General features: G+C 46.5%; 2 protein-coding genes across 2 annotated transcripts; one reads left to right on the forward strand and one right to left on the reverse strand.

Moving 5' to 3' along the window:
• On the forward strand, positions 1-3,232 carry LOC123046944 (adenosylhomocysteinase-like). The gene is made up of 3 exons (XM_044470400.1): positions 1-725; positions 2,147-2,683; positions 2,776-3,232. The coding sequence occupies exons 1-3, from the start codon at positions 15-17 to the stop codon at positions 2,983-2,985; spliced, it is 1,458 nt and encodes a 485-aa protein (XP_044326335.1). The 5' UTR covers positions 1-14; the 3' UTR covers positions 2,986-3,232.
• Positions 3,233-4,013: 781 nt separating this feature from the next.
• Positions 4,014-7,551, reverse strand: LOC123046945 (serine carboxypeptidase-like). The gene is made up of 9 exons (XM_044470401.1): positions 7,124-7,551; positions 6,854-7,022; positions 6,600-6,719; positions 6,140-6,283; positions 5,899-6,049; positions 5,610-5,698; positions 5,276-5,534; positions 4,667-4,800; positions 4,014-4,376 (listed from the first exon to the last, which is right to left on the reverse strand). Exons 1-9 carry the CDS (start codon positions 7,483-7,485, stop codon positions 4,248-4,250), a joined length of 1,557 nt encoding a protein of 518 aa, XP_044326336.1. The 5' UTR covers positions 7,486-7,551; the 3' UTR covers positions 4,014-4,247.
• Between the last annotated feature and the right edge of the window lie 702 nt (positions 7,552-8,253).

Below are 8,253 nucleotides of genomic sequence, written 5' to 3' on the forward strand. Positions count from 1 at the left end.
CACCAACCTCCTCCATGGCGCTCTCCGTGGAGAAGACCGCGTCCGGCCGGGAGTACAAGGTGAAGGACCTCTCCCAGGCCGACTTCGGCCGCCTCGAGCTCGAGCTCGCCGAGGTCGAGATGCCCGGCCTCATGGCCTGCCGCGCCGAGTTCGGGCCCTCGCAGCCCTTCAAGGGCGCCCGGATCTCCGGCTCCCTCCACATGACCATCCAGACCGCCGTCCTCATCGAGACCCTCACCGCCCTCGGCGCCGAGGTCCGCTGGTGCTCCTGCAACATCTTCTCCACCCAGGACCACGCCGCCGCCGCCATCGCGCGCGACTCGGCCGCCGTCTTCGCCTGGAAGGGCGAGACCCTCGAGGAGTACTGGTGGTGCACCGAGCGCTGCCTCGACTGGGGCGCCGGCGGCGGCCCCGACCTCATCGTCGACGATGGCGGCGACGCCACGCTGCTCATCCACGAGGGCGTCAAGGCTGAGGAGGAGTTCGAGAAGTCCGGCAAGGTCCCCGACCCGGAGTCCACCGACAACCCCGAGTTCAAGATCGTGCTCACCATCATCCGCGACGGGCTCAAGACCGACGCCCGCAAGTACCGCAAGATGAAGGAGAGGCTCGTCGGCGTCTCCGAGGAGACCACTACCGGCGTCAAGAGGCTCTACCAGATGCAGGAGTCCGGCACCCTCCTCTTCCCCGCCATCAACGTCAACGACTCCGTCACCAAGAGCAAGGTATACTTACTTCCTTTGGTCCCGTTTTCCATTTCAGATCTGATGCTCTGTGTCAGCGAGCTTTACTTGTTTGAGCGTAGTAGTATTGTTTGACATGTTTATGTTGTAGATCTGATTATTTAATATTTAGATCTCATTGTTGCCTAGTTTAGATGATGCTCAGTGGTGAAGCAGCGCTGGAGTATTAGACCTAGATCTGTATATTTGTCTTTGGGTTTAGTGTCTGTTACGCTGGTTGTCAACTAACTGACTAACTAATTATAACATTAGTCACATGTTTTCTGAATCTGACGGCGATGGCGGGTCTAATTATAGAATGACCTGCTTAACAAATTTTATTATGTCGCTGCACTCATTTTAGCATGAAACACTGCTATGTCATGCACTGAATTATGTGATTTATTCTGCGTAGTTTGTTTAACGTACTATTGTTTGTTTTAATCAAAAGGTAGAATGAAATTACATGGTAACATTGCTAACAATTACTAATCTATGTGTTGTGTAAAAACGCAAGCACTGATCTATGTTTGTTCTGAACAGTTTGACAACCTTTACAGTTCTATATCTTTGCCTTTGGGTTTAGTGTTTGTTATGCTGGTTAACTAACTAATAATAACATATCGCATGTTTTCTGGATCTGACGGGCAGTGAGGGTCTGAATATAGAAATTATTTGAGCGCAAAGCACTATGACATGCACCGAATTATGTGATTTATTCAATTTAGTTGTTTGTTTAATCAATTTACTCTTGGTCTGCTTTAATCAAAAGGTAGAATGAAATGGCATGTTAACCTTGCTAATAATTACTAATATATGTGTCATTTAAAAACGCAAATACTAATCTTTGTTTCTTCTGAACAGTTTGACAACTTTTACAGTTGTCCTATATCTTTGTCTTTGGGTTTAGTGTTTGTTAAGCTGGTTGTTAACTAACTACTAATAATAACATTAGTCGCATGTTTTCTGGATCTGACGGCCAGGGAGGGTCTAAATATAGAATATCATTTGAGCATGAAGCACTACGACATACACTTAATTATGGGATTTATTCTATTTGGTTGTTTGTTTAATCAATTTACTCTTGGTCTGCTTTAATCAATAGGTAGAATGCAATGAAATATTCACCTTGCTAATAATTACTACCTCTCCTGTCCACACCAAAATATAACATGTTTTTGTAGGCTAAAATAGCCTACCAAAACGTCTTATATTTTAGATAGAGGTAATACTAATCTATGTTATTAAAAATGCAAACTCTAACCTCTTGACAACCTTTACGGTATGCCATGCTCTATTATGTGATTTATTCTGAGTAATTGTTTGTTTGATGTACTCTTGTTTTGTTCTGATCAGACGTTAGAATGCATGACATATTCACCTTGCTAACAAATACTAATCTGGATCATGTTTCTTGTCAACAGTTTGACAACCTTTACGGTTGCCGCCACTCGCTCCCTGATGGTCTTATGAGGGCTACTGATGTTATGATCGCCGGCAAGGTTGCTGTGGTCTGCGGTTATGGTGATGTTGGCAAGGGCTGTGCTGCCGCACTCAAGCAGGCTGGTGCCCGTGTGATCGTGACAGAGATTGACCCCATCTGTGCCCTTCAGGCCCTGATGGAGGGCATCCAGATCCTCACTTTGGAGGACGTTGTCTCTGATGCTGACATCTTCGTGACCACCACTGGAAACAAGGACATCATCATGGTTGACCACATGAGGAAGATGAAGAACAATGCCATTGTCTGCAACATTGGTCACTTTGACAACGAGATCGACATGAACGGCCTCGAGACCTACCCTGGTGTCAAGCGCATCACCATCAAGCCTCAGACCGACCGTTGGGTCTTCCCCGAGACCAACACTGGCATCATTGTTCTTGCTGAGGGGCGTCTGATGAACCTTGGCTGTGCCACTGGCCACCCCAGCTTTGTCATGTCCTGCTCATTCACTAACCAGGTATGATGATCAATGTGTGGTCTACTGTCAACTAGTATGAGTTAACAACTGATACACCCGTGAGCTAACATTCACTTTTGTGCTTCTTGCAGGTCATTGCTCAGCTGGAGTTGTGGAAGGAGAAGGCTACCGGCAAGTACGAGAAGAAGGTGTATGTTCTCCCCAAGCACCTCGACGAGAAGGTCGCGGCCCTCCACCTGGGCAAGCTCGGTGCCAGGCTGACCAAGCTCACCAAGGCCCAGTCTGAGTACATTAGCATCCCAGTTGAGGGTCCCTACAAGCCTGCGGCGTACCGGTACTAGTGTGTGTCCAGCACGACTAGCGGCTGGCCTGAGCCTGAGCGGCGGCACTCTGCCACGGCGACCTATGAACTATCCTGTTTTCCTTTGCATCATCTATCTAGATATAGGCATGTGTTCTCTTAGGTGAAGGATTTGTCATGGTTATGTTTTTAGACCGGGGTGTGGTGGACGGAGGTGGCGTTTGCTTTTGCCCAGAAATAATGGTGTTATTATTTTGGATTTAAATGAGGAGGTGTGATTTGCCGGATATAGCTGTCTTTTTGATTCTACATGTTTGATGCTCCAAGCACCACAATTTTACTAGGGATGCAAATTTGGAACCTTCAGGGTGTGCCCTCTGACGCAGATTAGTTCAACCAAATGAACTAAAGTTTCAAAAATGAAGCAAATTCTGAAAATTTAGTTCATTTTGTTCAACTAAAGAAGGTTGAAGGGTGCCCTCAAGGTTTCAAATTTGCATTCCTACAATTTACTCCGTGTGTAGTGTGATATCTCTACGTGCGCTAGTTTTCAGGCATCCGTTGAACAAAACGGGTCCTGTGGGTCGAACCAGGGGCTGCAGTTCCGAAAAGATTAGGGCCTCTTTTGGTTTAAAAGGAAAAGTGAACCATAGCAAAGTGAAGGAAACACATAGAAATAGAAAGTTTTCCTTTGGCCTCAATTTCAGAGAAATTTTAAGGAATTTTACAATCCACTTGGAACTTTTTTTCGAATTTCTATGACTGAGTCCTTGTTGGCATCATAACATTGCTAATTATACATTTTTTGTGTGGTCTGTTTTCTATTTGACTGTTTTTATGTGGTTTAGCTTTGATTTGACTCTTATTATAGGATTCCTATATGTTTTTCTAATTTCTGTGAACCAAACACCCAAGTTTACAAACTACCTATGTTTTCTAACCCTCTGTTTTAGACATGCATTGCTATCAAATTCCTACGTTTTTTTTCCTTAACTATGTTTTTAGAATCCTGTGAACCAAAGGAGGCCCAAGGGAATGCATAAACTAGACTACATGTCACTCAGAAGATAATCTTCATGATACATTCGCATTATCCATTATCCTTATCCGTACGACGCAATCCTCTGAAAGCCTTTTATTACACGCTCGTCTAACCTCGAGCACCATACAAGGGAAATAGCATATGTATGGTCACCAACGAGCTTCTCATCACCTAAGTTCATCCCAAGGACCAATGTATATGCGCACACTAGATACATTACACTATCCAAGGGGGTCCAGCGCAGAGAGCGCGAGGACGGATTATATGGCGAAGTCAAGCCTCTGAGAGCCCAAGGAGTCATCTGAGAGGTTTCCTGAAGTCCACCTCTTGAGCATCTCCAAGGCGGCCTTCGGTTGATCCATGGGTACCATGTGGCCAGAATCATGGACCTGATCATAGTGACAAAAACATCTCGAGTTAGTTTCACAGTAAAATGCAGACTGATATCGTGAGTTAGTTCCACAGTCAATGTGGGACACAATACGCAACAGGCATTTGCCCTTGTAACACTCTGCGTACACACCTAAGTTGATCTCAATCATTTCCATAATTTTGCATACTGAATATTTGTGAGTATATACAAACGTTTCTAAATTTTGGGCTGGTTATATTGTTTTTGTTTCAAAACTGACTGACTGTTGGTAAGGGGGGGAGGGGGCAACCTTTTGCGTTTGCGTACCTTCAAGAAACTCAATGGGCCGTGGCTTTTTAGAACGCCGGCTTCTTTCCCATCAACCATGAAGGGCTTCTCAGTTGAGGACACGAAGGCTTTCTTTCCAGACCATTCCATAGAGTCTACCCATCTTGAGTTCCCTGCCCAAGTCACCAATAGATTACCCATATCATCAGGAAAAGCACAGCTAGGATCAGGAAAACCAATAGTGGAGCATATTTTGAACCGTATATCTTTGCACTTATTTCATCAATTTGCCGATATGTACAACACCCGTATATCATCGTACTTATTTCATCAATTTGCCGATATGTACAACACAACATGGCATTAAAGGTAGATTCTATCCCTTTCTGTGATTTGAAAAGTATAGGTGACCTCCACTAGGTCATTATATATGCCTTGTGATATGTACAACCGTATATAAATTCTTAATGGATCTCTTGCACGAATCACAATTGTAAGGAAGCATAGCACAAGTATCAGATGACGAGTGTAGCAATGTCATTCTCAGCGTGAAGAATGTCAGATGAAATATGTGGTATGGACAAAACTGAAGCAAATTATAGCATACAATTTTCAAGAGTTTTCTGTTGCAAGTTCTAAAACACTCACCTAGCCAGTTGCATATGAGATCATACTCTCCAGCATAAATCAGCACTTTGATGTCGTTCTCAAGGAGTTCAGGGATCCCAACTTCAAGGTTCCTCATCCAATCTAAGAGCATAGCCTGATAGACAGTCGGGCTGCATGAAACAAACTCTATGTCTCCAACTCCTAGGCTCTGTCTGACAGATTTCAGGTTGAGAAACTTCTCCAAATTAGAGAAATCATAGCATAGGCTCCCCACACATGGCTTCCTGATGTCATAATACTGCAAAGATGAGGCGATCAATCAGAAAACTTTGGAAAATAAGGAAGAGCCAAAAAATTTAGTATTCCACCCTACATTTTTGCTCCCGATTATCAAGCGGATGGAACTGAATATTGTGTTGCAAACAAAATAGGCAGCAAGGCAAGATACAGTGCCAGAGGTACCTGAAACAAAAGATAAAATTAAGTTTGATATATACATGTTATGAGGTATATCAGAGTTGGGATTATGCCTTTTCTTGTTTTGAAAAGAAATTGGCACAACAAAGCAAGAAAGGATGTTAATGAACACAGTCTCCAAGAGGCCAAATTGACCAATGCTAGAGATTTACACACAAGCAAACCAGGAGTCCAGGAATAATTACCACAAAGCTTGACAGCAAATTCACAAGCAGGAACTATTTTATTGATCTTGTTAAATTCTGATTGTGTGATCAAACCCATATCCAATGCATAATCGGTGTATGCCTTATACTGTATCGCTGGATCTGTAAGTCCATTGCCAATTGCAAAACCCTGAAAAAGTAACAGAAAGAGTGGATTAAAACGACGAAAACCTTTATAGCACAGACCAATATGGATTAATCCAGAAAGAGATGACGGAACCTTCAAATTGATGTGAATGCCCTCATTGTTCTTGTTCCCCTTGTACACCCTAGTTGCAAAGGCAGGAATGTAGTGCCCAGCATATGACTCCCCAGTTATATAGAAATCGTTTTCAACATACTCCGGGTGCTCCTTGAAGAAGGCCTATCAAAATCACATGAAGAAAGATGAACTTATGAGAGAAAACACGGAAGGCCATTTTCTCATCTTGATTGCAACTCACAAATAAGGGAAATCGCTCTGGTTCACCTCAACTCTTGCATAACTAACCCTGTTGCCACAATAGGAATCGAATCACCCACATTAAAGGTAAGGATTAACAATGCATACGATACATGTGTTCCTACAACATATGACACCGACTGGAAATGCATACAGTAACATTTCAAGTCGATTATACTGAACTAGGGTTTACCTTCCATTTATACATCCTATCACAATAGGAACAAGTATTAATTACCTGCAGGAAGTCATATAGGTCGTTGCTGACGGTCGCTTCGTTATGGCGGGTATCACGCGAATCAGAGCTGTAGCTGAACCCAGTCCCAGTTGGCTGATCAACATAGATAAGATTCGACTCCTGCAGCAGCCAATATCCAATTCCAAACAGAGAGAAGATTATACATACAGGGTTCTAACCAATTAATCTCTAAGAAAAATATATATCACACAGATTGGTCGATTAGTACACAAACTGTCTGTATATAATAATACCTGATCCCAGCCAAACTCATTCCAGAGCAGCGACATGTTGTCCGCTATGTTGAAGGGGCCATTCTCGTAGAAGAGGGCTAGCTCGCTGCTGCAGCCGGGCCCTCCCGTCAGCCAGATCACCACGGGGTCCTCCTTGTGCCGCCTGGATTCGAAGAAGAAGTAGAAGAGCCTGCACGGTGCGCAAAAGTGGCAGATGTCAAGACACAGGAAGGATCCTCGCGAGAAACGCAGCATGAACGAAGAGGCCGGAGACTGGATGAGGGAGCTCACCTGGCGTCGTGAGTGGTGGGGAGGCGGTAGTACCCGGCGTGGTGCCCGAGGTTGCTCACCGACGTGCCGCCGCCGCCGTCGTCTCCGGCCACCAGAGACGCGAGGCGGATCGGCCTCTCGACGAGGGTTCCGGCCGGGAGAGCATCGCTGCCGCCGACGCCGACGGGGCGGCGGGGGGAGGCGTCGCGGGGGTGGAGGTTGAGGGCGCGGATGAGGTCGGCGCCGGCGGAGCGGGGGGTCTTCGGGGCGAGGGAACGCGCCGAGGAGGGGAGGCGGAGCAAGGATTCGTGCTCCGGCGCGGCGGCGGCGGCGGCGGCGAGGAGCAGAAGCAAGACGGCTCGAGACCGGCCTGTGGGTCCCATGGCGACCGGGCGGTGGTGCGGTGCGGTGACCTGAACTGACGGAAATGTGGGAGTGATACTGCTAGATCTTTTTGGCCTGTTTCCACGATGATGATGGGCCCACCGGTCAGAGAGAGTCGAAGGCATCTTTTTGACCTCGCGCGAGCACAAGGGTGTGCGTCGTCCACGTGCCTGAGTTTTCGATGAGTCTAGATTTCCAGTCATCTCGTCGTGCGTTCCCAACTCTGCCCTGTGTTCTCAAAAAATAAAAATAAAAACAGCCCCTGCGAAAATAATTTTTTTTCTATTGTTTCGCTAGCTACCGGTCAATCTCTAGCCAACGAGCTTGTGCCACCTTTGTTGAGTACTCCTTCGTTCGGAAAAACTTGTCCCAAATTTGTACCTTAAATGAATGTATCTAAGAGCATTACTAGTAGAACCCTCAAACCCTCAAACCCTCACTAGCGTTTTAAGGGTCCAAAAATGGTCTTTTTGTGCACTTTTACGGGTTGAAAAACAGGGGCAAAGATTAGAACCCCAAACCCAACCCTTATAACGGAATATTCCCCATGAACGATATTGTCGTTGCGGGCATACCGTCGAGCACCTCGTGCACGACAGCCGGAGGGCAGCGCGGGGGCAGAGGGCGGATGGCAGGGCGGGCGCGGGCGGAGGGCAGTGGCCAGGGGGTGGAAGGCGGAGGCGGAGGGCGCGGGGGCGGGAGGCGGAGGGCGTGGGAGCGGGCACGGGCCGAAGGGCGGTGGCGGCGGGTCGAGGCGGAGGGCGCGG

The sequence above is a fragment of the Triticum aestivum genome, chromosome 2B, assembly GCF_018294505.1.
Source record: "Triticum aestivum cultivar Chinese Spring chromosome 2B, IWGSC CS RefSeq v2.1, whole genome shotgun sequence".
Lineage (NCBI taxonomy): Eukaryota > Viridiplantae > Streptophyta > Magnoliopsida > Poales > Poaceae > Triticum > Triticum aestivum.

What these genes read in the sequence shown, in the direction of transcription:
- LOC123046944 (XM_044470400.1), top strand. Translation starts at nt 15, where the DNA reads ATGGCGCTCTCCGTGGAGAAGACCGCGTCCGGCCGGGAGTACAAGGTG. An exon ending in ACTCCGTCACCAAGAGCAAG is followed by an intron (nt 726 to 2,146) that starts GTATACTTACTT and finishes TCTTGTCAACAG; the next exon opens with TTTGACAACCTTTACGGTTG. An exon ending in CCTGCTCATTCACTAACCAG is followed by an intron (nt 2,684 to 2,775) that starts GTATGATGATCA and finishes TGCTTCTTGCAG; the next exon opens with GTCATTGCTCAGCTGGAGTT.
- LOC123046945 (XM_044470401.1), bottom strand. Translation starts at nt 7,485, where the DNA reads ATGGGACCCACAGGCCGGTCTCGAGCCGTCTTGCTTCTGCTCCTCGCC. An exon ending in CCCACCACTCACGACGCCAG is followed by an intron (nt 7,023 to 7,123) that starts GTGAGCTCCCTC and finishes CGCACCGTGCAG; the next exon opens with GCTCTTCTACTTCTTCTTCG. An exon ending in ATTTGCTGTCAAGCTTTGTG is followed by an intron (nt 5,699 to 5,898) that starts GTAATTATTCCT and finishes CTTTTGTTTCAG; the next exon opens with GTACCTCTGGCACTGTATCT.